At 46.0% G+C, this 27,672-nt stretch overlaps 1 protein-coding gene across 3 annotated transcripts in view; it reads right to left on the minus strand.

Annotated features, from left to right (window-relative positions):
- LOC127045856 (mitogen-activated protein kinase kinase kinase 3-like) overlaps window positions 1–27,672 on the minus strand; it is a 122,038-nt gene that overhangs the window by 38,076 nt on the left and 56,290 nt on the right. Inside the window, exons 4-7 of one of the 3 annotated variants that reach the window (XM_050942599.1) lie at window positions 13,461–13,501; window positions 11,750–11,849; window positions 4,958–5,071; window positions 4,127–4,238 (exon numbers count right to left, since the gene is read on the minus strand). In XM_050942599.1, coding sequence (XP_050798556.1) covers window positions 4,127–4,238; window positions 4,958–5,071; window positions 11,750–11,849; window positions 13,461–13,501 — 367 coding nt within the window. Of the gene's footprint in view, window positions 1–4,126; window positions 4,239–4,957; window positions 5,072–11,749; window positions 11,850–13,460; window positions 13,505–27,672 lie in introns of all 3 variants that reach the window. The other 2 variants (XM_050942598.1, XM_050942600.1) reach the window with 2 other exon arrangements.

Raw genomic sequence — 27,672 nt, forward strand, 5'->3', positions numbered from 1 at the left:
GAAAAGTACATAAAAATTGTCTCTCTGTATTAAGGTGACACATACAGGGTCAATTGCTTAAAAGAATATTGAATAAACAGCCTTATTCAAAAAGAATACAATTCAAAGCACTCCAGCAACTACAGACATGTAAATACAAAAGAAAAAACAATAACCCCTACTGTTTTTATGATCTCTGTACTCACAACTTGGAAACAGAAGATTAGAAAGCAGGAAATAGAAAAATTCACTCCTCATAGCCGAGAAAGTACAGACAGAAGAACCAAGAACAAAGGACTCCCACACAAACTTCCCTCCACCCAGAGTTGAAAAAATCCTGTTTCCTGATTGGTCCTCTGGTCAGGTGCTTCAGGTTACTTTTTTTTTTTCAGCTGAAAGAGACATTAACCCTTAGCTATCTGTTTATGACACAGGGTTACACCTCATTTGAAAAAACAGCCCTCCATCCATGCAGGGACTCCTATCCACTCTGATTCAGAAGGAAAAGAGCAACCTGCCGTATTGCTATATTGCTAACACCTCCATGGAAGACCCAGGCACTGCAGCAAGAGGTCTCTCCATACTCTTGTTGACCCAGAAACCGACAAAGTTCCAGACAGAGTTAAGATGGCCTTCTGGTAAAGGCAGAGGCCTGGTTCTCAGAGGATCTCAGTTCCAATCCCAGTTCTGCAACAGACTATAAGACAGTGGTTCTCAACCTATTTATCATCGTGGGCCTGTGTTACCCGGCCCACATGTTGAGAACCACAGCGCGCCCCCTTCAGATACTCCCCCACAGGTCCCTATGCCCAGTGCCCCCTGCCCAGAGACTCCTCCACAAAGTGGAGCCAGGAATGGAGCCTTGGGCGGGGGGCCTGGTGGCAGGGTCCTGTTGTGTGGGGCCGGGTGGCAGCTACAACGTGGGGCCGGATGGCAGGGCAGCCAGGCAGCAGCCTGGACCCCAACACCAACCCCAGACCTTCTGTGGGGCCAGCCAGGCTGGCAGCCCCGGACCCCACCAGATTCTCTGCGGAGCCAACAGCCTCAGAGCCCACCATGTGGGGCCAGCTGGTGTCCCCAACCCAATCGTACCATGCCCTACCCAGCCAGGTAGCCTGAACCCAGTGGCACTGGGCGGTCAGCTGGTTGAGAACTGCTGCTATGGGCTATACACTGACTCTCTGTGCCTTTATTCCTGCAGACCTAATAATACTTCCTTTGCCTGTCTTGTCTATTTAGACTAAGCTTTTCAGGGCAAAGACTGGTGTGGTCTCTTACAAAGCCCAGTGGGACCCCATCTCAGTTAGGGCCTGTAGATGGTAGTGCGATACAAATAGTAAACAGTAAATAAATAATAATAATAATAAAAGCCCAAGGTGGTATGGCCTTAAATCTGAGTGAGTGCCCTACATAACTAGAATCCTCCCATTAGTGCAGCTACGTGTGGGATCAATTCTGCCACCTGCACGCACACATTAACTCCCAATGCCATCACTGGAATTTATGGGCATGTGTTAACAGTTTAACATGCCCCAAGAAAAGAAGCAGAGATGTTATTCAGTTTAAGTACAAAAAGTTCCTACTGAGGCTTTGTGCAATAACATGTATTAACGCATGTGTTTCATTCAGATTCATCCAGAGACTCTGCCAAGCTTTGGGCAAACACTGAAGAGCACCATGAGCTAAAAGAACCCCAGCAAATAAACATGACAGAGCCAAATACAGATCTTGTATATACACACACGGCTCCCTTGACTTCCACAGGCGTTGTGCATGGCTGTCCCGGGGTGGAATTTGACCTAATATAGGAGAACATCTCAAATAAACCACTGTGCAACATTTCAACAAGCTGCAGCCTATATTGTCTGACAGCACATACCATGCGAGTGAGAAATGGTAAATCCACAGTGTTATAAACAGATAGCTAAGGGTTAATGTCTCGTTCACCTGAAGCACCTGACCAGAGGACCAATCAGGAAACCGGATTTTTTCAACTCTGGGTGGAGGGAAGTGTGTGTCTGAGTCTTTGTTTTCTGCCTGCCTGCTTTCTCTGAGCTTTGGAGAAGTAGTTTCTTTTTTCTAGTCTTCTGTTTCCAAGTGTAAGGACAAAGAGATCAGATAGTAAGTTATATGTTTTCTTTTCTTTGGTATTTGCATGAATATAAGTGCTGGAGTGCTTTGATTTGTATTCTTTTGGAATAAGGCTGTTTATTCAATATTCTTTTAAGCAATTGACCCTGTGTTGTATCATCTTAATACAGAGAGAACATTTGTACTTATTTTTCCTTTCTTTTTATATAAAGCTTTCTTTTAAGACCTGTTGGAGTTTTTCTTTACTTCAGGGAAATTGAGTCTGTACTCACCAGGGAATTGGTGGGAGGAAGGAATCGGGGAGATCTGTGTGTTGGATTGCTAGCCTGATTTTTGCATTCCCTCTGGGGGAATAGGAAAGTACTTTTTGTTTCCAGGATTGGGAACAGAGAGGGAGATTCACTCTGTTTGGGTTCACAGAGCTTGTGTCTGTGTATCTCTCCAGGAGCACCTGGAGGGGGGAAGGGAAAAAGGATTATTTCCCTTTGTTGTGAGACTCAAGGGATTTGGGTCTTGGGGTCCCCAGGGAAGGTTTTTCAGGGGGACCAGAGTGCCCCAAAACACTCTAATTTTTTGGGTGGTGGCAGCAGGTACCAGGTCCAAGCTGGTAACTAAGCTTGGAGGTTTTCATGCTAACCCCCATATTTTGGACGCTAAAGTCCAAATCTGGGACTAAGGTTATTACACACAGGAAAAGATATCCCTTTGCTGCAATGGTAAAATCCTTTAGTACATAATATTGCAAGTTCTCTGGAGCAGGGAGGTGGGGTCCTAGCACAGTGGGGCCCTGATCCAGACTGGGATTCTGGCACTACTTTTATATATATTAAATAATCATTTGGATTAAACCAATAGGGTTCTCTAGAAATTACATTATAAAGTAACCCATAGAATTTAGTGGAGAATGCTTCTCTGCACAGAATTTTTAAGACCCCTTATAGAATGTAATAGAGATTTCTATTCCTGGTATAAGATTCTCTGTGCTGGTTCACTAGATCTATGCAAAATATACCATCCTCTATTAAATCCTACAGGATTTTCCATAAAGGTCTTATTAACAAACAACAACACTTTTCACCAACGATCTCAAAGTACTTAAAAAGAAGAGCAATTTCAGAGACAGAAACCGAGGCAGAAAGAGATGGAGACTTGTCCAAGGCTACAAACGTCTGTGGCAGAGCCAGGAACAGAAACCAGGCCCTGTAGGCGCTGCACAGGTGGACTGAGGGCCAGAAGGCTCATGGCCTAGTGTTCAGAGAGAGTAGGACCTCAGCACCGGCTGAAGATGAGCAATTGGAGTGTAAAGGATATTCTGTTTCATTTGAGTAGCACTTCACACACATTCATTCTCAAAACAACTCCGGGGGGGTAAGTACCATACTAGGAATCCCTTTTTACCATGTGGAGCAAGACAGGTTCAGAGGCACATCCAGAATAACGAAAGGACACAAATTCTCCTCTCACACTGGTGAAAATCTAGAGCAATGCACTGAAGCCAGCGGAAGTGAGAAAAGAATTATTGGTTTCATCCCAGGGGCAAAGCTGGGATTAGAACACAGGAGCTGCCGAATCCCAGCCCACTCGGCCCCGTTATTTCCTTCTTGTTGACAGAAGAGTGTGAAGCAGAAGGCAAAAGTAAAGAAAATGGGAGAGAACAGTTAATGCATAGCTTTGAGAGGGGCTGACTTCCTCGGGTTCTGTCCCAGGCCTTGATCAAATTCAGCAGCACTGAATTCATTTGAATCCTCTACAACTAGATATGTTTTCCCTTCGCGTCTGAAACCAGGAACCTCTGCACTTCCCCTGGCTCTTAAACAAGATAACTGACAGCACTTCTCTTGCATCCAGGCAAGGCAGCAATGACCACGTGAGCTCGGCTGGCACAACCTTTCCTCTAGGCTGAGACCAGACACTAGCTACACTGAGTCTTCAGTGCGCTGGCCAGATGTAAAAATATCAGGAAACAAGAATGAACCACAGGGTTGGGGGGTACAGCCAGCCTGCGAAGAACCAGCGCTGGCACGCAGTGAACCTGAGTGCGTCACATTTCACTCACCTGTTGAATACTTCCGCGTCCTCTCAGCGTCTTTATAAAGGGACCCCATGATGTCGCCCATGGATTTGGATATTCTCATCTCATGCTGCTTACTGTTGTTGGGCTGGAGGAACTGCGGATCAAAGGAAGCGGTTACACTCTGCCCCAGGACATGGATTTGTACCTTTCCAAACATTCCCACAAAAATGACATTTGGTGATGATCACCATGTTTTCTGGTTACCAAATGAACTGAATCAGGGAGACTAATAAATAAACAAACAATAATACATATTAATCTAATATCATAAAAAACAAATCAGATCTCAGTTAATAAGGATAAATAAAAATATGAAACAGGACTTGTAGTTTGTTTCTGGTAGCACCTACGACGTGTTATTTCCAGACAGAAAAGGGAGGGTCCCTGCCCCAAAGGGTTTACAATCTCAGGCCAATGGAGCCAGAACCAGGGCTGTATCCCTCCCACTTTTTGAAAGCGGATGGGCCAGGCCCCTGGAGTCCCCTGGAAGACGCATGGCGTGAATGTCCTGTCACAGGATAGACACTTGCCGTCTGTCTCAGGGATCTATCAGACACCTTTTGCCATAGTGCCCAATCCTGCCTCGCAGAAAGCACTACATTAAATTCAACAGCTGTGTCAGCAACAGCACATACACCGACCTGCCAACAGGGCAGATTTCAGAGAAGAGACGTACGAGTGGAAGATGGTCTAGTGACATCTCAGACAGCTACGAGCAGACACCCCTAGGACAGCGTCTCTCCTTTCCATTCCCCCCCATATGACAACAGCGCGACTCACTCTGCACACAAAAGAACAAAGCAAAGGGCTCACGTTTGCTTTCCTTGGAGCCTTCACAAACACCCTCAGGCTCTTCAGAGAAGGGCTAAGGTCCAAATGCTCCACTGCTCGGTCCAAGTCTTCCTGGGATTTCAGTGGGATCAGGAGCTGGAAGGGATTGAACAAACACCCGTAGCACGGTAGGGTCACAAACTGGGTAAACAAAGGAAGCAAAAACTTCGCACCGCACACAGAAGGCTTGGGAGGGAATGGAGAGTCTGGATGGAAAACAAAACCCAAGCACCTCTGAGCATTCAGGGGCTTTAACCTTTTCTTCAAGATACGATCCATGGAGGAACAGGATAAAATTACAACAACAATGCTCGCAAAGAACAAAGAACGCCTGAAAGCCGCATCAATAATCCAGCCAGTGGGAAGGCCAGAGAGCTAAGAACAAAGCTTATCAGTCGTCAGCGGCTCCAAACTACTGGCATTACAGAGACCCCTGGCTGTTGGGGGAGATCTTCCTGGCTCCCCTTCACTCTGAGTCATTGGACCCCCATATGCTTCTGATACTCATCTTCAAGTCAACTGTGCACATGCTAATCAGCTACAACACTTGGGCTGCTCATGGGGACAAAGCTATGGGTGGATGCTGCTCAGTCTTAGTGATCTAGAGCCCTGTCTACACTGGGCAATTCTTCACCAGCGATGCCAAGGTAGCTGCATCAGTACAAACCCCACGTGTATACAGGCAGAGCCAATATAAGCTGCGATCTGCACCACCACAGCTTACTCTGGTCTCAAGCGGGTATAAATTGGACAGATACAAATTCAGTTTATATCATCCTAGCCTGTGCACACTACGAGTTTGCACTGGTGCAGCTACCCTTGCGGCTGGGCACCAATGGGAACAATCAGGGCAAATCCCATGTGTAGACAAGGCCTAGCTCCTACATTTGAAATATGAAAATACCTCTCCCCACCTGAGCCACCGGTTCAGCTCCCAGTAGGCTCCATTTAGCCTATCAGCTGAAGCAAATCCAGAGTTTGCTGTGGGCAAGACAACGCCCTGTCTGTGTGACACAGCTACAGGTCCCATGTTTGTTTGTTTGTTTGTTTGGGTACAAGCCTGGATTTACCATGGTGTCTTTAACCAAAATTTCTGCTCTCTCACATTGCTATGTGGAGTGTCATGCTGTGCACATCAGCTGCTACTCTCCAACCCCTAAAGTAGCTGCATTTCAGAGGTGCCTGGTTAGTGCCCTTTTCTGTTACCCTGGGCCAAGGCTAAACATCTACTTCCTCCAGCCTGGGTGTGCTCCACTTAGAGCAGTGAGCACAATGCCTCCCTCCATCTCCTGTAGGCTGCCTGGGGCACTGGTGCTGAATTCATCGAACAGACCACACCTTGAGTCTATGCAAGAACGCAGGGTGAACAGCAGTTCAGCCTTCCAGAAATGCAGAGCACCTATGGCTCCCAGTAACTTCCTGTTGACTTTAGTGGGAGCTGCAGGTGCCCAGCACCTCTGGAATAGACGGGCCAATTCTTCATGTGATCATAGACCACTACCTAGGCAGCCAAAGCAACGATCACCACCAGGTCAGATCAAAACCCACCCAGCAAAATGTTAAGAAAAAACCACTTATGCCTCCTCACTGGAGACTGTACCTTATGTACTGTTGCCTTGGGGGTCTAGCCCGGCCCACAGGTAAATACATCACTGATTGCGTGCATGCAGTCTGGGATAAAGGCGGTAGAGCGCACACAGGTGAATGAGAAGCTGTAGGCACTGGCCAATACAGCTGAGATTTCAGTCTGGGAAACTGCTAGGATTGCGGCAAGAGGCTAAGAACCACAGCTTTGCTACGTACCTTTCTATCTTAGGTACTTACATGGCCCTCGTTACCACAGTACAGATAGGGAACTGAATCACAGAGAGGCTAAGAGCCAGATTTTTAGAGGTATTTAGGCATCTAATTGCCATTAAAAATCTAGGCCTAAATGACTTGCCCAAGGTCCCACAGGAAGTTTGTGATAGAGCAAGGAACCAAACACAGATATTGCACATTCCAGGCTTGTGCCCTAACCCCTGGACCATCATTCCTTACCGATTCTAGCTGGGATGGATAGATCCATCCAATACATTGCTTGACCTCACTGAGGTCAATGGGAATTCTGCATGTGTGTCAAGTGGAAAAGCTACCCATAGTCTCTTGTAATCCCAAAACACTGATTACAATAAAGCCAAATCCTGCTCTCAGTTGTGGGTGCATGCAGGTTTATTGATTTCAGTGCAGCTGCGTAGCTAGAAGCTGAATCCGCTTCACGTTTAATTTCTGCTTTATAATGCTTGAGGCGGCCTCAATGCAAAATGCACTGGACAACATTCCATCCTTACACTCCCCCTAGTTTCCTCCAAGAGTGGAATTTGGCCCTGAACCCATCGGGTAATTCTATAACCCCGCCTTCACCCAGCTCCTCGCATATTTTCCAAACTGCATTCCCTCGGCCACTGCTCTGAACAAAATGTTCTGCAGGTCACCATGTCTCCTTCCACTACCACATCATTAATCCATTCACAGGCCAGCCTGGGGACGCCAAAAGCATCAAGCTGAAATTGCCCTCCTCTGGAACAGAGTGAACGCAATATTTAGCTTGGCTTTACCGATCATCCACGTCTGGCAAGTGGATTTTGCTCCATTTGGCATCTAGGCTGCTGTATACATGGATTCTGGGAACAGGGTTCTATGAGACACTAAATATAGCCACATGCGCACGCACACGGCCTAGGCACTAATTGGCAGGTTGCATGCTCCATAACCGGGCTGCAGCTTTGCTTCTTCCGTCTATAAACGGAGTAACTCCGATGACAGGCAGGAAAGCGACGAGCTTGCAAGTCCTCCCTTCTGCACTCATGGATGGCATGCCTCATTTTCTACTGCCGGGGCTACTGGCCAATCCACTGCGCCTTACCCAGATCTAAAAAATAACTGAAAAGGGGTGAGACTATTCACTTATTATTTATACCACAGTAGCACCTTGGGACCCTGTTGTGCAAAGTGCAGTACAGACACACGGGGACAGACCGTCCCTGCTCCAATTTAAATAGAGGAGACATACAAAAGGAGATCATGGTGGAAACAGTGGCCCAGTGAGGTGAAGCAATTTGCCCAAGGTCACACAACAGGACAGTGGCAGAGCCAGGAACAGAACCCAGGTGAAATGCAGCCACCTCTGGTGAGGAATGAAGCAACAGCTTAACAATGCTCAGGGATGTCACAGCTCAGATGAGGATAGACTACTGCATCCAACTGAAACCAGGGGGGATTCAGACAGGACGTTCTCACCTGAGTCAGAGTTCAGCCAGGATAACGTCCCTATTCTAGTAAAAAAAGATAGTCAATGGCCACAGACGTCGCTTCTGAATCTCATCTGACCAATGGCATGTCCAGTAATCCAACACCCCTTAGCACTATGTTGGGATCAACTCCACATTGGGTAGACTCACACACCACTCTGCATGCATCGGCCTAACCCCTCTGATGCATCTGTAGCACTTCCAAAGCAATCCCATTGATTTCATTGCACCTGTGTCCACAGGCCTTTCAAAGGCCTACGTATCTCCAAAGCAGCCTCCTTGTCCCATTTACCTATTATGGCTTGTAAGTGTGTTTGAACAGTGCTTAGCACAATAAAGGCCAATCTGTGTTTTGCCTTTAGATGCTACCACAATACAAACAAACATATAATAAAGGCAAGGTTCTGTCTGTGTACGAAGAAAAGGCCAAAGGCTGCTCAAAATGAAGTGGAGTTACTCTAGATTTACACCAGTGTAATCAAGAACAGAATTTGTTTCCGGAACACACTATTAGCCCAAACACAGTGTGTCATGGACAGCCTTTCTGTAAGTTCTGTTTCACTGGTTTATTCTATTGCCATGATAACACTCTTGGATGCATAATACCCTGTATATCAATGGGTGCAGATTTTCACACACAGACGATTTACAGAAAGAAAAAGAAAATCTAAGCCCATTCTTATGCTTATAATTACTTATTAGTTCTAAAGTAGCAGCACCCTGTGGCCTACTCAGGATCGTGCTAGGTGCTATGCAAGTGCACAGGCAGGCATTCCCTAGCAGAGGGTACAGTATGTTACATAAACTTCTATTTGTTCTTGTTGGAAGAGTATTTCAGTGGAAAGAAACCTGGAATGAAGTGACTCACTCCTGGAGAATTCCATGCAGGCTTTTTCCGGCAGGGACTATCAGAGAATGCCCAAGATTAGAAAATGTGTAACATTTCTGGCTACATTCAAAGCTTCAGCCTAGAGGGCCAATTCTGCTGTAGCGTTAGACATTTATCGTGAGCGCTAGCAACAGCATTGCTTGCAGAATTTGAACATACAAAACCCAGGTGGCACAGCAAGTTCAGATGGGTTCTGCACACACGTGTTCTGTTATCTGACCACAAAAATCGCATATGCAAGTTATTTATGCATATAAAACTGTGCCTATGCAAATAGACTTCTGGCAGAAAGCCCATCAAAGACATGGCCCTACATGATAGGGGGTTTCTATTTGTTGGTCCAATCTCACTCTGCAAAAAAAAAAAAAAAAACAAGGAGGATATGTGTTTTTCATTTGTACTTTAATTAAGGCCCCTAATGATTGTTTTATACATGAGCAGGCAGGCTGCGGGTTTCTTTTGCTTTCCATTTCAAGCCAGTGGGATGTGAATCAGACTGTCTAGTGGAGCTGGTTGTTTTTTTTTTATATTCTTGCAGAAAGTTTCCATGAAAACAAAACTTTTAGGTCAACTTTTGCTTCACAAGTTTTTTGGGGTTTTGTCAAAAAACTGGAAACGCCCAAAGTTTTCACGGTTCAGTTTTTCCAACAGAATCCTGAAAAGTCTCATTGAAATTGATCATTTCCCATAGACTTTATTTTTTTAAACTAAAAGGCAATTTTCCATCAAAATAAAGATTTGAACAAAAATTCTGACCAACTCCACTATACAAACAGGTCAGACTGCCTGAAGCACTAACCACCAGGGTCTGGGACTATATGATCAACCCTACGGTCTGATTCTGCCTTCAATAGAGGGACCAGATGTGAAGGCAACTCATAGCCTGCTCCTTCAAAGCTCTTGGTAGGGACTCCACAAATCCTGGTATGCAAATAGCGCCCTGATATGCAGGACTGTAGGTGACAAGATGATCATGGTTAAGGCTATGATTTAGTCACGGGTATTTTTTGTAGAAGTCATGGACAGGTCATGGGCAATAAACAAAACATCACAGTCTGACCTGTCTGTGACTTATACTAAAAGTACCCCTGACTAAATCTGTGGGGGGGAGGGATGGGAACAGGACCTGGGGCCACTGCTGGGAGGGGACTTAGGGTGTGCCCCTGAGGGCCGCTGCTGTGGGGCAGGAGCGGGCTGTCCAGCGGCTCCGGTCTTCTCCGGGACCACTGCTCAGGCCACTTCTCAGGGCCAGCTACCTGGGGACACCTGAGCAGTGGCCGGTGCGGCTGGCCCCGGGGCTGTTTCAGCTGCGGCTGGCTGCAGGGCCGCCCAAGCTGGCTGCAGAGCTGCTCCAGAAGAGGCTTGTGTGACTGTGCCCAGGGCTACCTGAGCAGCTGGCCCCCGAGCCAGCTGCTTGGGCAGCCCTGGGGTCAGCCACGCTGGCCGCCGCTGAAGTCACGGCAGTCATGGAAAGTCACCTAATCTGTGACTTCTGTGACAAACACAGAGCCCTCATCCTGGTACATTCACTGCTTAATTTGTGCCAACGCTTGCCGGGCCGAGCCCCAGCACCTCTAGGCTTGTCAGTTAGTAGCCCCGGCACCTCTGGGATTGCCGAGTCTGTTATGAAAGTAAAAAAATATTGCCTGAGTCCCAGCACCTCTTTTGTTACAAATTAAGCACTGGATCCATTCCCTCAGTCCTTAATAATCCATGAATCCACACACTGATGACTAAGGATGACTGGACTGATGCTTGCATTGGGTTGGAACGTCTGCCACAGAAACATACAGTGGGGAGAGTTCAGTTCTAATGATAAGCTAACATGGCTTGGAGCTGGGATGCTACATTAAAATGAATTCAGTGCTGGCATTGGAGGGAATTAGGGCACACTTACCCACCGAAGTAGCGCAGCACAAGGGGTGAAAGTACAAGCTTCCCTACCATGTTAGCTGTCATGGCCTGGGTTCAAGTCAGCCCAGATCAGCAGTGACCTCAAATCTATCCCATCTGATGCCCCTTCAATGGAGCATATGAAACTAGTTTAGTGGCTTCAGCCCAGTTCCTAGTGAGAAGCCCACACTGCAGCCTCAAAAAAAGTGGGTATTAGCTTGGCAGCCTCAGCAGCAGCCCCTGGGATTCAGTGAACCAACCACTCCTACAGCTGCCCCTATCAAAACAGGCACTTTGGTGGAGAAAGCTGTACTGCTGATTGTGCTGTACCCGTCCCGATACATAAGCAGAGGACTTACTTCTCCAAAGCTGTCAGTCAGTTAAGTTCTGGGTTTTGTGGGCCCTCCCTCATCTGAGGGGGCGGACCGTTTGTTCTGGCTCTCCACCCACCACCCCATACTGTACTAAAGTCGCTTTGAGAGAGCCGCGTTAGCTACTGCTCCCTGTTTCGGTAGCTAGACACAGTTCAGTCAGCGTCTTAACACAGAGCTATTGCATGCTAAGTAGGACAGAAAACATCAGGAAGGATTGTCCTCTTCCCCATCAGTATGTTCTGTCCCCAAATTAGAGGATTAGGAATAAACCACTGTTTAAGTCTGAAACTGGGACCCTGCCAGGCTGTAAACACAAACAGCTTAGTACCTCATTGTTTGCATAGTGCAAATCCATCATCTGTCCAAAAGCATCCATGACTTTCTGTAGCACTTCTTTGAATTTGACTGGTCTTGGAAACTGGAGAATCCTGTACGTACATACAGAAAATGAACAGCACAAGCGTCACGTGGGTACATGGGTGCCATGGTATTGGATTAGATGGCCAACTTTTTGGAGCAGGGACCGGTATTCTTATCCCATAAGTGCCATGTTAATAAGTAACAGTGATCAATAACATGGGGTAGTTCATGGCAGTGAGCCCACAAGTAGCTTCCCTTCCCCCCCCCCCGCCCCCCCGAGAACAGCTACAGGTGGCTGGGGAGCATGGACCCTGCTCTTTGCTAATATGGTGCTAGCTGCCTGTGGTGCCCAGGAGGAATTCTGGCTGACCCCATCCAGATCCTTCTGAGGCTTCCAGCTGCAGCCTAACCCCTCCGCCCTCTCTATGGTGTACAGGGGCTGCAACTGGCAGGATCTAGCCCAGCAGCACATCATCTAGATTTAGCACAGGTGCCACTCACAGGGCATTAGCTAGTTTTCTTTGTGATCTGCCATCTCTGTGGCTATGAAGAGCAGTACAGAACTGCAGACGATGGTTTGATTTTACACGGTGAGTCGCACACCAGCCCACCTTCAGATACAAGTGCCCATTGACTTCAGACAGGTTGCATATCTGAAGGCAGGATTTGACCCCCTGTACTATGTGTGTATAATCTAAGTATCTTGGCTCGTTGTTAAGACTTCCATTTAGACACGGGTATTTTCAGTAAAAGTCATGGACAGCTCACGGGCAATAAACAAAAATTCACACCCACGACCTATCCATGACTTATACTAAAAACACCTGTGACTAAATTGGGGGGAGGGGGCGCTGTTGAGGGGATACCTGGGGGAATGCTGTTGTGGGGGGGTTACTCCAGGGGACCACTGCTGGGGACCGCTGGAGCAGCAGCTGCTCTGGCCACCCCAGGGACTGCTGCTCGGGCAGTCCACAGATCTAGCTACACCATCTGAGCAGCAGCCCGTGTAGCTGGCTGCAGGGCCGCTTGAGCGGCTGGTTGCTCCAGCAATGGCTGGGGTGGCTGTCCTCGGGACTATCTGCTTGCGCGGCCCTGGAGTCAGCCACACCGGCCACTGCAGAAGTCACTGAAGTTGCAGAAAGTCATGGATTCCATGACTTCCATGACCTCCGCGACAGACACGGAGCCCTATTCATAGTGCACTAGTTATCACGCATCTTAGCCCGAGAGATCCTGACTCTCTAAAGTGTCCTGCTCCACCACTGTCACTGGACCCTCCAACAAGCTGAGAGCCTTCCACATAGATGACAAGCAGGGAGGGCAGGCGGCCTTCAAATCACAGCTCTGTTATTATGGGACCCGTGCCCAGAATCTGGTTATCTCAAGTAAGTGCCACAGGCTATTAATCGAAGAATACACCCATGTGGGAGGCCTGAAGTCCAGCTAAATACACCAGGGTTTGAGAATAAAGCTACTGGTGAGTCGCATTTAAAGAACCACAGCTGGGAACTAATCTGCCTGTTCACTCGTCCCAGGAAATACTTATGGCTAAATTCACAGGCCTCTCCCATGCTAAGCTCTCACTGCTTACAACGGGAGTTACAATCGCAGGTGAGGGCGAGCAAGGGCCCTTTGCCCCTCTGCACCAAGGGAAATGCGGAAACGGGTCAGGAACGCACCTTTTCTCGCCATCATATTCAAACTTGATCCTGGCATTCCGCTGCTGAAAGAAAGGAAATCAGTTAGCGCCCAAGATCCCGTGAGTCTAACTGAAATGGATCTGATCCAAAGCCCACTGCAGTCATTGGAAAGGCTCCCACTAACTTCAGTGGTCTTTAGATCAGGTCCATTTAGGGCCACAATGCCTTCTGACTGTAAACTCAACAGAAGCCAGGTATCAATGGGAGCGCTGTGCTCAGCTACCTGAGAACTGTACTTGGCCCATAATGCGATAAAAATAAACTTCTGCATAAATAAATGGTACCTACACTGACTGTTAACTACTCACCCTTTAAAGCTACATCATTGATAAACTAAGTTTATCGACAACCTTACATTTATGTAGGATGAAATTTGCAAAAGCACTTAGATGACTTTCGCCATGAAATCCCATTTTCAAAAGTGACTTAAGCACTTAAGTCTGATTGAAAGTAAATGGGACTTCAGCTCCCAAGTCATTCAAGTGCTCTGGAAAGTTTTACCCATAATGTCTCTCTCAGCAGAAGTTCTCAGAGCCTTTCATCAACTGAAATGAAGCCACCTGCAGGGTAAAGCTTAGCAGCTGTTCATAGTGCATAGCAACATAGGTAAGGAAATAAACCAAACTGGATCCAATACTATTTTGGAATTGAGCTTGTAACATCCACCCAACTCTAGTTGATGGTGTTAGCTTTTATTAATTATGGTATAACTTACAGAATCCAATCAAGACCGCAATCCCATTGCACTAGGCACTGTACATACGCACACAGAAGTGACCTTTGTCTTCCACCTAGAGGGCCCAGCTGAGATCAAGGACTCATTACACTAGGAGTCACAGGCAGTCCCCACCCTAAAAAGCTCACAAGCAAGGCAGACAAAGGATGGAGGAAAGAGTATTCTCCTCACTCTGCTGCTGGGGAAGCAAGGCAACCTGTCCCACTCACGTAGTTCTTGCAAGTGGGTCTGCAGATTTCCTAGTCAACAGTTGCTGCCCTGCTCCTACCCTGTAGCTCATTACTAGTCAACTGAGCAGGAGAAACCATGAAACCTGAAGTTACACCAGGCCATGCTTCTCTGGCCCTGGTGGGAGGAGCACATGAACTCCGACTGGTCAGGGCTTCCTATTTAAACTCAAAGAGGGGCACAGGAAGTTGTCTGCTCAACTGGCCTCTACCTGCTATGTTGGGCCCCGCACACTTGCTTGACTCCTGAGCTATGTCTACACTGGCAATTAAACAACCAAACTTGTGTCTTCCAGAAGTGTTTTACACCCACCCCCCAAAATACAGACGTTTTGCTGAGACAAGTGCCAACATGAACAGCACGTTGTCGGCAGGAGATGCTAACCCCGCTCATTGGCCGGAGAGTTGACAAACAGTGGCTACACTGCATGACTTTTAGCGGCATGGCTGTGGCAACACAGCCCTGTCACTAAAAACTGTGTCATGTAGACAAAGCCCTGGATACTGCTTTCACGACCTGCTCCTGGTTACCTACCGCCCAGTTCCTGATCCTTGCCTCTGGTCTCTGAATCCGGTTCCAACCCGTGGCACGACTCTTTGACTTCAGCTCTAACCACAATCCTAGACCTGACTAGCTCTGACCCGTGGCCTGACTTCCAACTCTGATTCCTGCTCCAATCACTAGACCCAGTCACCTCTGTCTCAGCCCCAGTGAAGAGAAAGAGTAAGTGACTTGCCCAAGACTGCACAAGGAGTCTATTGAAGTGCAAGCAACTCACCCCAGATCAGGGGCACCAAGACGGGTGGGGGGGGGAAGGCCCCATCACTTTTTAATAGCCATAAGAGCGAGCGACAGGAGGGAAGGGACATGGAGGAGCGAGTGAAGGGTGGGGCTCAGCAGAAGAGGGGGCATGAGAGTAGGGGTTCAGGGGAAAGGGGCGGTGCAAGGAGGTGGGGGCCACGGTTCAGGTGTCAGTGACCCCCCCATTTTTAGGGACCTTCCACTGCCCCAGATCTCTGCAGTTCCAGTGCAGTGCACAAAGCATACCGTCATCCTGCTACCCCACCCCTCACCATGCTGCACTTGGAACCACTTGGGTTCAAGGGGGGAAACCAATTAACGAGAGGCATTTTAGTCCTATCCTCCCAGCCCCTGCCCCCCTTCCCCCCCCCGTACACACTAAACTAGTTATTTTCTTTCCATTAGCAACAAATGTATTCCCCACCTCCCTTTGTGGGCGTAGGACTGATGAAGAATCAGTCGTATACTCCCTGCATCTGAAAAGGATAACTCCTGAATGGGTGGGTGACACCACTTCCTGAGCGTGTTTCTTATCGCTAACCCTGCATTTCCAGAGCATGAAGGCACAGTTTCCATACTCTCATCCTTCAAAAGGAAGGCAGAGCTAAAATGGCTGTCTCTCAAATGGGGAACCAGGAGCTAGCTGCTCATTAGGATTATTTTTAAAAGGCCAGATCCTCAAAGGTCCCAAGTAATGCAACACATACTGAAGTCCAGGGATATTGCAGATCTGAGGACTGGCCCCTAAAAGCCATGTCTGACGAGCTAACACACAGCAGAGGGAGAAGTGAGCCAGTTTAGAATAATAAAGACCACCAGCCACCAATTTTTGGAGCTTCAGGAAAAGAGGGTACACCTCTACCCCGATATAATGTGACCCGATACAACACGAATTTGGATAGAACATGGTTTCAACTGTAATGCGGTAAGATTTTTTGACTCCCGAGGACAGCGTTGTATCGGGGCAGACGTATATTTTTATTTCTAGTTTTGAACCTTAAATGCTAAAATATCCCAAGAAGGCCTCTTCTCCTAGGAAGCCCATTTGCTCCAGTCAGTACTGGAAGGAAAAGCATCAGAAATGCATCAGGAAGTGTGTCCCCATGAGAATTCCAGGTCTGTGCTATTCAGGTGCTTACGTTAGAATGCAGCCCATTTGGAAAGCTTTAGATCAACATCCACATTAGAGATAGGTCTAAGTGGTGAAAACTGGATTTCAAACATCCCAAATTTCAGGGGGAGGAGGGGAGACTGTTTCAGGTCCAAGCGTTCTGGTTTAGAACCTTCCTAGAGGTAGCAGCCAGCTGCAAAATATGGGCATGGATCTGGGCTTGGGTTATGCAGTCCTCTGCTGCTTGAGGGGCATTTGGTAGAGGAGAAATGGGGTGGAGTCAGGGCCATTCCCAATCGAAACTTTTGGATGCTCCTGTGATGTGAATCCAAATGCAGGGCCTGGCTGAGTCACCAACACCAGGATACACTCCCTGGAAAACAGCGGATATTTACACTGTATAAATGAGAGGCAAATCAGTGCCAGATTCTTTTGAGATTCACCCCACTAGTGAAGCAGGAAACACAGGGAGGAAAGCCCCCATGCAACTTTCGCCCCAACTTAGTAAAATACATGCTTAAACGCTCTGCAGATTTATGCTGAGCCAAGCAGTTTCTCAGACAAATAAGTTAAAAACAGCTCGTTGCTGGAAAATGTCAAACACACTTGTAAAAACTCCAGAGAGAGAAAAAAAGAACCCTGCTGCATCCTTTTCTTCTACATTAACAACAACAACAAGGCAGATCTTCCACGGACAGCGGCCAACAAAAATACACCAGCTGCCCCACATAATTGTGCTCCACTAGTGAGGAGAGAAACATAAACAAGCAGGGTACACTGGAGAAAAAACACTTTGAACTTACATGTATATAAAAAAACCCACAAACTTAAAATGGAGGGTTTAAAATATACACATTTGGAAAGGAGAAAAACAGGAAGCTAATCAGGTGGTTACATTCTTGTTTTGAATCCTTCCCTCACTTTATTCAATCTGTAGCTAATAATATTTAATTTGCAATGCTTTCTACTTTGGCAGTACATTATTATTATTAACCTTTTGAATTTTGGTTCTGCTTAGAAGTCCCAATGAAGATCAAGGCCCCAAGCGAGGTGCTGTATGTACACACAGCAAAAGACAGTCCCTCCCTTAAAGAGCTTTTAGTGTAACTAGACGAAAGAGACAAAGGAAGTGCTGTTATTATCCTCTTTGTGCAGGTAGGAGTGAGGTACAAAGAGACTGAAGGCCAGATTTTCACAACTGCTCAGCACACTGCATGATCAGCTCTTGAAAATTTTGGCACAGATGACCCAAGACTATGCTGGGTGCTGAGCACCTCTGAAAATCAAGCCCAAGTTGTGGGTGCTGCAAACTTGGAAATCTGGTCCCGAGTGATTTACCCAACATGACAGAGGCGGCTGTGGCACAGCCAAGCACTAAACCCAAATCTCTTAAGTCCCCGTTCAGGGCCCCAACCACAAGACCAAGACACGAGCAATTACAGCACCATTCATACAAGGACCTCAAAGCACACTGCAAATATTAAGGGGCAGATCATGAGAGACTCTTGCATGTGGCTGAGGGGCCATGCGAGAAGCCTTCCACTCTCTTAGGAACCTACACAACAGCAATCACCTGTGCCATGGGATGCTGGATAATCCTGGCCATATCACTTAGCCCCCTTTACAAGTGAGGCCCAGAGAGGCTAACAACAGCCTCCTTTGGAAAGCACTTGGAGATTTCCTGATGAACTGGGCTTCACATGTGTCAGGTATTCCATATTAATTTACTTTCTTCCTTTCAACGGGAGGTATTGGGCAGTGCAGGAGAAAAGGTAGAGAGGTAGCAGAAAAGCAAGTGATACATTTAGTGAAACAAGGGGCGGCCATGCTGGGACATGCTAACTAATATTATTTAGCTCTTGAGTGCTTCACCCACAGAGTTCAAATCACTTTACAACGTGGACAAGAATTAGAGCTGGACAAAATTTCTGATTTTTTTCAATCAAAAAACTGATTTTGAACAAAATGCCTCTCAGTTATTTACAAAAATACTCTGGTTTTTCAGCCAGTACTATTATCTCAATTTTAAAGATGGGGAAACTAAGGCACAGAGATGACAAAATGACTGGCCTAAGATCATACAGCAGGTCAGTGGCACAGAATGCAGGTCTCTTGACTCCCAATCCATGGTTCTATCTTTTCTCTCTCACTCTAAGCTGCCTATTGCTGTAGCAGGTAGTTGATCTTTACAGGGCTTAGATTAAAATCACTCTCATATGCCCCAGGTCTTCCTGTAACACAAACATTTTCAGAGACACCCACGACAAACATACACCAAATACAGAGAGTTTGGTGCAAGATCCGAGGCCTGAACCAAAGTCAGGTCATGTATTAAAGCAGATGCTTACAAGTTCACTGTCCTGTACGTGAACTTGGCAAAGTTGTTGCTAGTGGACTGGGAAATAGATATTTATGTAAATATATTTCAGCAAGTACAGCTGCATCCCAGTTGAGTACAAGATAAGATGGTCTGACAATATAATGAATAGGGATGCTTCGTCCAAAATATTAGGAACAAGGGGAAGTAATGAATAGGAATAGAAGTCATGAAATACATCGTAAGGTTGTGTCTTGGCTGGGTATTTTAGTTGTTTTTCTTAGCATATAAACGTCTGGGTTCTTTACTTTAATTCTTTGCATGGCCTAGGGGATGGAACAAACTCCTGCTGCCGACTTGCTACATTCCTTGCTACCAGAAACTCATGTCAGTGGACCTGTAACTATGGCGCCAGGGAGCTGAGACTATGTCTAGGTGGCAATAAGCCTGGCCAAGTGTCTGTGGTCTTTCTTCATGAGTAACACTGAAGTCTTCTGCATGATCTATTAGTAACAATGAAGCTTCAAGAACAAAAGCATTGAGCAGCCTAAACAGCACTACAGAGGCAACGCCATTCCAGCCTCCAGCACTTAATCACACTGGGTAGTACGATCAAGGTCTGTTGAATCAGCTATTTGTACAGAGCTGGGAAAGCACACGGGAAGCACATATACACAAGCAACTGACAACGCTGGTTGACCCCGCTAATCCGATAGGTGACGAGCTGTCCTTTGCAGCACAAGGCTTTCCCCTTTCCTCAAGATTCGGCTTCTGGCATGACACTTAAGAACTCATTCAGTCAGCGTAAGTCGATAGGACAGCTGACACTTACTTAAGCTGTTTATAATAATGATCAATACAAGCCTATGTATAAAAAAAAGAACAGTTCCACTTATAGTCCTAAAGCCCCATCTATATAAGGTGTTTATATTGCAGTGTCTGAGCTCTTCACAATGTATTTATCCTGTGAGGTAGGGCAGTGCTATTATCCCCATTTTACAGAAAGAGGACAGAGACACGAAGAGACATTGGGCAGGTCCACGCCGCAGTCAGGCAGCATGTAACTAGATCAAAGCTACCTCAAGTAACACAAACAGTGTAGCTGTGGCAGCTGCTTAAGAGTCCTGGGCAGGGCTGTATTCACGAGGCTAGCCTTTGCTGCTGGTACAACTACTGGCACCCACGCTAGCTAGATCAAAGTCAGCTCAGGTATGTCAACGTGAGCTGCAGCCACACCCCTGATGGCAGTGTAGGTATAAACTGCCTGACGTCACACAGGAAAATCTGTGGCAGAGCAAATATTTGAATCTAGGTCTCCCGTGTCCTAAGCACCCTAGCCACTCAATCCTCCTTCCTCTGGTGTGTTACTGGTCACTTTGGACATAAAACCCAATTTGCCATGTCTAGACTAGAGTTTTAAAAGACATCTTTTACCCTGGTATAGACAAGCTCTAAGTGTTTGTACAGCAGCTAACAGAATGGGGCCCTGATCTTGGATGGAGCCTCTAGGCTCTATTTTAATATACAATTATTATTATTATTAATAATAAACATGTAAATAAAAGTGACAGGAGATACCACCAACTTTTCTTGATTTCTGACCATTCTCCTTCAAGGTATTGCTATTGGTGTTTCCCCATAGCCTAGATAACAAATGCCTTCTGATATTTCAATTGCTACGTTTCCGAATGCCTTAAAAGGAAAAATAAAATGAAGCCACCGTGGCAACCACAAGTGTGTCACCAACTTTCCAGGGTTATTTTGGCCTCTTTCTTAAAAATGCTAATTAAAGAGAAGGCTGAAACCTCCTGGTTTCTGAGAAAAAAAAATGTTGAAGCAAATCTAGCTGCAGCCCCTAGCGGGTTGGAAAGGAAAAGATCAGCAAGAACTGTGAAGTCTCCTCCATTCCAGCTCCTGCAGGCCAGTGAGAAGTAAATGGATCAACTGCTTCTAACTAGAACTTGTCCAGCTAAAGAATACACACCCTGTGAGGTTAGCCAAACTCTGCTTTGCTTCCCTCCCCCGTGCTTTTCACTATGAAACTGGGAAAAGCAGCCACGCTCACTGGTTTAGATTAGGAGAAATGTTGGAAAATGGAAAAAGTGCTTCCAAAGGAGGTGAATCATGATCTTATGCAGAGTTCCCTAAAGAGCAGACTGCTTTCGTAATACAAACACATACTCACACCACACCACGCTGTTAAGCCTGGAAATGGAAACGGCTTAGAAAGAACAGATCCTGTTGGGCTACACTGAGCACTCTCAGCTCCCATTTAGAGAGGTCTCACTCAGAGCTGGGAGACAAACTGGGTTGGGGCGCATGTCGAAAGTGGAGCGGAAGCTGGGAGGTGCCATGTCTAATGAAGAGTAGAAAGGTCTGTTCGTTGCATTAAACTGCAGACTAATGCATTCGTCTGCAGCAGCTCAATGCAGTTTACTATGGACAGGTACAGAAACACAGAAACTGTACTAAGAAGCATTAAGTAAACAGCGCAATGAGCATGATTCGAAGTCTTACTCTAAGTCAGAGATGGGTCCAAGACCCAAAGCTCAGAGGAAGAATGGTCCAGTGTTAGGGTACCGGCCCAGGAGTCAGACCTAGATTCAATTCCATGCTTTAGCACAGACTTCCCACTAGACCTGGGGCAAATCACTGAGGGTGGGATTCACAAAGGTATTTAGGCACCTAAATCCCCTTGATTTCAATGGGACTAAGGTGCCTAAGTGAATCCCATCCTTAGCCTGTCTGTGACTCAATTCTCCGTCTGTAAAATAGGGATAATAGCACTTCCCTGTCTCCCAGGGTGTTGGGGATAAACCCACTAAAGATTGTGAGGTGCTCAGATACTCCAGTAATGGAAACCTATCAGACTTAAGGTAGATCTGGGGTGAATTTCAAACACTCTGAAGTTCAAGAATGTTCAGGTGTGAGGGTTTGATTCCGCCAACCGGGGTTCCATTTTGCAAATCTTCCAGTTGCCCCCTCCCCCCACAAATTTAGGCATGTTCAAAAGAGTTGACCTGTTCTAAAAGTGCCATTTGCAAAATTCTGAACCATTCTTTGGTTCAGATTTCAAGCCAGTCACCATCTCCACAAAGTTTGGCACTTCTCGGAAGTAGGGTGTTTCATCTAATCCTATATGTACTGTTATTTTTTAAAGCCACTATTCATAAAAGTGACCACTGATCTGGAGTACACCTTACAGGGAGTCCCAGCCTCTGAACATCTGGACCCTTTGAAGGCATCAGCAGTTGGGCACCCGAAATCCTGAGTCCCTTGACAATCTTGGCCTAAAGCCTTCATTAATTTAGGACATAGGAGCAAGCACCTCTTGCTTCACATCCCACTGTGGCAAACAAGATTGATGGGTATGGAGCTGCCGACTCTTTGGTGTTAAAATTTCAAACAGGACCCTCAAATGCAAGACCATCACAGTTAAAGCCCCAGAACTCTGGAATTCTCTTCCCCTTACTGTACACTGTTGTGCTGGCCTCGGAGACCAGCATTCTATTCCCAGCTATGCCACTGCCCGGCTATCTGACCTAGGACTGGTTACTCTGCCTCAGTTTCCCCTCCGGTCAAATGGTGATAATAATACTGACCCATGTTTTAAAGTGCTTTAAACGTCCAGACAACAAACTCTCTATAAAAGCTCTGTTATTGCTCTGTCCAAAGTTCCAGTCTGATTTCCGTCCCTTTTTCCTTGTGGTGGTTTCTCTATTAGTTGGTGGTGGCTCCTTCATGTACTCCATGGTAGGGGGCAGGGCACACTGTTTTCCTCTTTTTCCATTCACTAGTTCAGGAATTCACTGGGCAATGCTGCATTCAACTGATACAGTTCTAGTTAAACTTTGTAAATCTGAGAAGCAATAGGTTCACTTCTAAACCGTGAACCCCGAACAAACTGACCTCGATCTTCCAACACAGACAAGGGGGCTCCCCCACTAACTCATTCACTTACACTTTGCTTGGATTTGTTCTACACTTACCCCTGTTTTTAGCTACAAAATGTTATAATCCAGACATCTGGACCATGTCCCTAAACCACAATAGGACATGACTAATCCTTGGCATTAGGAATTATCTGCATGGATCCCCCGCACGTCTAGTTGCCAGGTTGTTCAACAATTTAGTTTTTTGTCTCTCCACATCCATCTCAGCCCTTTCCCTCCACATGAGAAGGCATGATGTGTGGTTAGCTTAGAAGCTCATGGTGAGATGAGGTCTACTGGAAGTGGCCTGCTTGGAGAAAGGCAGATAATGGGTTAGCCTCTCTGTACTATCCTGATATTTCAGAAATATACAGCACAAAGCACTAGGATCCGGGCTTGGAAAATTGTACCCAACACCTCCTCCCCCACAGACTACACCCACTAGGTCAGGGAGCAAGATTGTCATGCATCCATAAGAACGGCCATACTGGGTCAGACCAAAGGTCCATCTAGCCCAGTATCCTGTCTACCAACAGTGGCCAATGCCAGGTTCACTACCTCTGGGGCACCTAACAAGTAATAATCAAGTGATCATACCTCTCGCAAAGCTTTGCAATATAAAGGAAGGCACAATGTGAAGTGTATGGGTCAGTGACAGCTAGTGGCTAGAGCAATAGACTGGGATCCAGGAGGCCTGGGTTCTATTCCCATCTTTGCCACTGGATTCTGAGGTGAACTTGGGCAAGTCACTTCATTTCCACATGCCTCAGTTTCCCCATCCGTAAAACGGGGATAACAGACTAACCTCCTTTGTAACATGCTTTGATATCTACTGCTGAAAAGCACTATGTAAGAAGTACAATAGAAGCTCAGAGTTACAAACACTCAGGAATGAAGGTTGCTTTCCCTTTATATTTTTAGTAGTTTAAGTTGAATACAGAACTGTACTGTATTTGCTTTTGAGGGGTGGGGAGCGGGGTCTGCAGCTGCCCAATTGTGTACTTCTGGTTCCAAATGAAGGGTGGGGTTGACTGGTCAGTTCGTAACTCTGAGGTTCTACTGCAGAAGTTATTGTTATTGTAAGTGTGTATCATCTGTTGTATTGGATTGTAACAATGGCAATCCACAAATAATTGGTTTTTAAAAATTTATAACTCATTCTCTCTCCCCCTTGTTTTGTTTTAACCTTCCTTCCCCCTCTGGCTTTACTCCAGCCTCCCCCGCCCCCTCCTTTTCGTTCCTGTAACAGATCACAGTGCATCTTTCTCTACACTATTTTCAATTACTATCTCCTCTCTCCATTCTCTCACTCTCCTTCCGTGTTGTACGAACACAGGAGTCACCAGACTGGATCAGACCAATGGTCCGGCCAGTCCAGTATCGTGCCTGGCAATGGCCAATAGTAGCTGCATCAGAAGATGAAACCATTTAACAGCAGTTAAAAGGGAAACCTGTTCCCAGGGAAAGTTTCTTCTAAATCCTCAATCTGTTAGAGGTTGGGGGTTATACCCAGAAGCAAGAAAGGTCTATATCCTTAACAAAAGATCTTGTTTATTATTATTTTCAATATTATGTTCCCTATCTCTTATCTCCGTATGTTTCTTTGTCTCCCAAAATGTCTTTACCTTACTTCTCCTACAAACCAAGGAGGTAGTGCAACCTAGGGGTAAAGCCCTGAATTAGGACTCAAGAGACCTGGGTTCAATTCCCAGCTCTGCTGCTGATGCATGATCTTGGGCAAGTTACTTCCCATTCACATGCCTCAGCTTCCCCATCTGAAAAATGGGGATAACGAGCTCTATGGCTTGAAAGTATCATAGCTATATAGTATTATTCCCTTTTATAGCTTCTCTCATCAGCACAGCATTTGAAATTCAAAATTTAGTACTGCACCAAGACCCATTTTCACACAGAAACATAAAAAACCAGCACATTTTCACATGGTTTGATGGGAAAACCAGCAATCTATGAACATTTTGTCTCCAGAAAATTTCTCCCTGTGAAAGGCACAAGAACAAAAAAAACTGAATATTTTAAAGATCAAATTTTGTGTTGCACACATGAAAATACATATGCACACACTGGCACACGCAACTTCCTATCTTTGCACAATCTTAATAGTCATATCAGACAAGTTCTGGAGTTTAGCTAATGTCAGTTAAAGAATGAGTTTAGCCAATGTCAGAGGAAATGGGACGACAGGTGTCAAGAGACACCTGTGGAATGGGTGTAGGGGGTGTACAAATATTATAGCATCCTCTCCTGTAATGTTTGTTCCACAAACCAAGCACTCCTGCCTTCTGAAAGACACACAGAAAAAGGTGAAAATTTTTCATCCAATCTTTTTTTAAAAATGGAAAATTGTGTTGCTGACCAAAGAAAACTCTTTAAAAAAATGTTTACTTTCCATAGAAAATTTGATTTACAAAAAATGAACACTCAAAACCAAACATTTCTACCTGGATGTGCTGCTATATAGTGCTTCGTGGGTGTTGTAATTCAGTTGCCTGATATCAGAGAATGACGCAATATAAGCCAGGAGTGGCCAAACTACAGCCCATGGGCCATATCTAGCCCTTCAGATGTTTTAATCCAGCCTTCAAGCTCCTACCAGAGAGCAGGGGCTGGGGTTTTCTCGGCTCCACACAGCTCCTGGAAGCTGCAGCATGTCCTACTCTGGCTCCTATGCACAGGGGCAGCCAGGAGGCTAAGCAAGCTGCCCCTGCAGCTCCCAGTGCCAAGGAACCACCGCCAGTGGGAACTACCAAGGCAGCACCTGCAGACAAGGTAGCGTGCGAAGCCTCCTGGCTGCCCCTATGCATAGAAGGGGGAGAGGAGACATGCTGCTGCTGCTTCTGGGAGCTGCTTGATGTAAGCGCAGCCCAGACCCTCCACCTCAACCCCCTGCCCTAGCCCTGATCCCCCTCATGCCCTCTGAGCCCCTTGGTCCCAGCCCAGAACACCCTCCTGCACCCCCAACCTCTCATCCTCAGCCCCATCCCAGAGCCCTCACCCCCTCCCACACCCCAACTCCCAATTTCATGGGCATTCATGGCCCGCCATACAATTTCCATACCCAGAAGTGGCCCTTGGGCCAGAAAGTTTGCCCACCCCTGATATGAACAGACTGCTTTATAAATTAAGGAAGGGTGTGTGTGCATATATACAAGCACACCTGCAAGATTCTTGCCCTGGTTTATAACTTCCATTTTTCAATATTCACCCATCGAATACTGGTATTCCCCTTGCTTTCAACTAGGCGTATACTACTATACAGTTGTATATACTGTGCATGTCCACAGCCTCAATGACAGCTAAGAATTTTCTCCCTTTGTAGAAGAAATTCGTTACTTAGCCTAGATTCAGAGGATTTTTCCTATCTTCAAAACGTCCCAATGTGGCTTGCTATGCTCTCCACCCATCATCTTGCGTAAAATGTTCAACTCCAAGCCATCCTGAACTGTGCTGGATCGTCTGATTCTATTGCAGCTGTAGGGAGCCAACTCTGAGTTTCCCAGTCACTTCTGTAAACATTTTGGACTCTCTTCAATACAAGCCGAACAACTGCAGTGATTCATTTTGACAGCTGTTACACCCAGGCTGCACGTTAGAGATATATGCAGATGCACATGCGTATGTCTGTTTCAAACTCTAGAGGGACTACTGGAACGGATTTTTCTCTAATGCATTCACAAATGTTTGTATAGGTACCAATGTCATGAAAACACGCATGAAAATTGTAAATGATTATTTTTTCTCCTTACTTGATAACCACTCAATCAGCCTGAAATTAACCACAACCTACTGCCTGGCCACAGCACTAGAAGAAATGGGACAACCATGTGGATTTGCTGAAGTATTTCTTCCAAGGCCGTTGATTTCTTATGACTTCTAGTTATTTAGACAATTATATAAACTGAGTGCAAAGAAATTTCCTCTCTTGCTCAAACTGCAATTTGAGAAATCTCTACTGTATATTCTGCATACAGACCAAATAGCATATTACATCTATCTTAGAATTAGGAGCTTAAACTTAGATACCTACATCCATATTCAGGACCCATATAGAAGTGGCCTTTTCTTCTAAAAGAGTGCTGAATACTTGTCACTCCCATGCTTTTAGTTCAGCTCTCAAAAAAATATCCAAGGTAGAACATGTCTATGACAGCATTCGTAACCTGTTAAGCAACAGTTTTATTCAACACAACATTAATAAAGGGATGGAAGGACGGTCTTGTGGTGAATGCGCTTGACTAGGACGCATGTGATCTAGGCCCAATTTCTAGTTATGCCATAGTATGTGTGCGAGACCTTGGGAGAAAAAATTTACTTGATCTCTGTGCCTTAGTTTCCACTTCTGTAAAATGGGGATAACTTTCCCGTCTCCTACTCTTAGTCGGTCCTGCCTGTTTAGACTGACGACTCCTTGAGGCAGGGAAAGACTCCTACCATGTGTCTGTGCAGCGCTGGCTTACTCCACACTATCATGATACAAATAATGAGAGAGAAGCTTGTGGGACAGGGACCATCTTTTTGCTCTTTATTTGTACAGTGCCTAGCACAATAGGGTCTTGGTCAATGACTAGGGCTCCTATGCTCCACAATAATACAAATATTATTATTATTATTATTATTATTATTATTAAGGAAAACTAATCAATATATGCCTGCCCTTGAAGTCCATGGGAGCTTCAGAATTAGGCCTCATATTTACCTTCTTTTTGAAACAGAATAACCCTGCAATAACCCTGCCCGATTTTAACAAGATGGAATATCCTACTACTTAAGAGCTGCTGACTAAACTCAGCTGCGCTCAACTTCTCAGTGACGAGTTACTGTTTTAAACAGCACACAGTTTTATGATGCACCAGGTACCCAGATCACTGGTTTTACATCTAATGCATTCCTTGATTGTTGGCACCTCGGTAAAGTGATTTGATTTTCAGAGATGCTGAGCACTCACAGCTGCCATTAACTGTATGTGGAGTTGCAGGTACTCAGCACCTCTGAGAATCAGGCCCACAGCTCTTAATTTCCTGTTCTGGTGGGAGCTGCCAGTTATTGCA

The sequence above is a fragment of the Gopherus flavomarginatus genome, chromosome 2 (genome assembly GCF_025201925.1).
Source record: "Gopherus flavomarginatus isolate rGopFla2 chromosome 2, rGopFla2.mat.asm, whole genome shotgun sequence".
In the NCBI taxonomy this organism is placed as follows: Eukaryota; Metazoa; Chordata; order Testudines; family Testudinidae; genus Gopherus; species Gopherus flavomarginatus.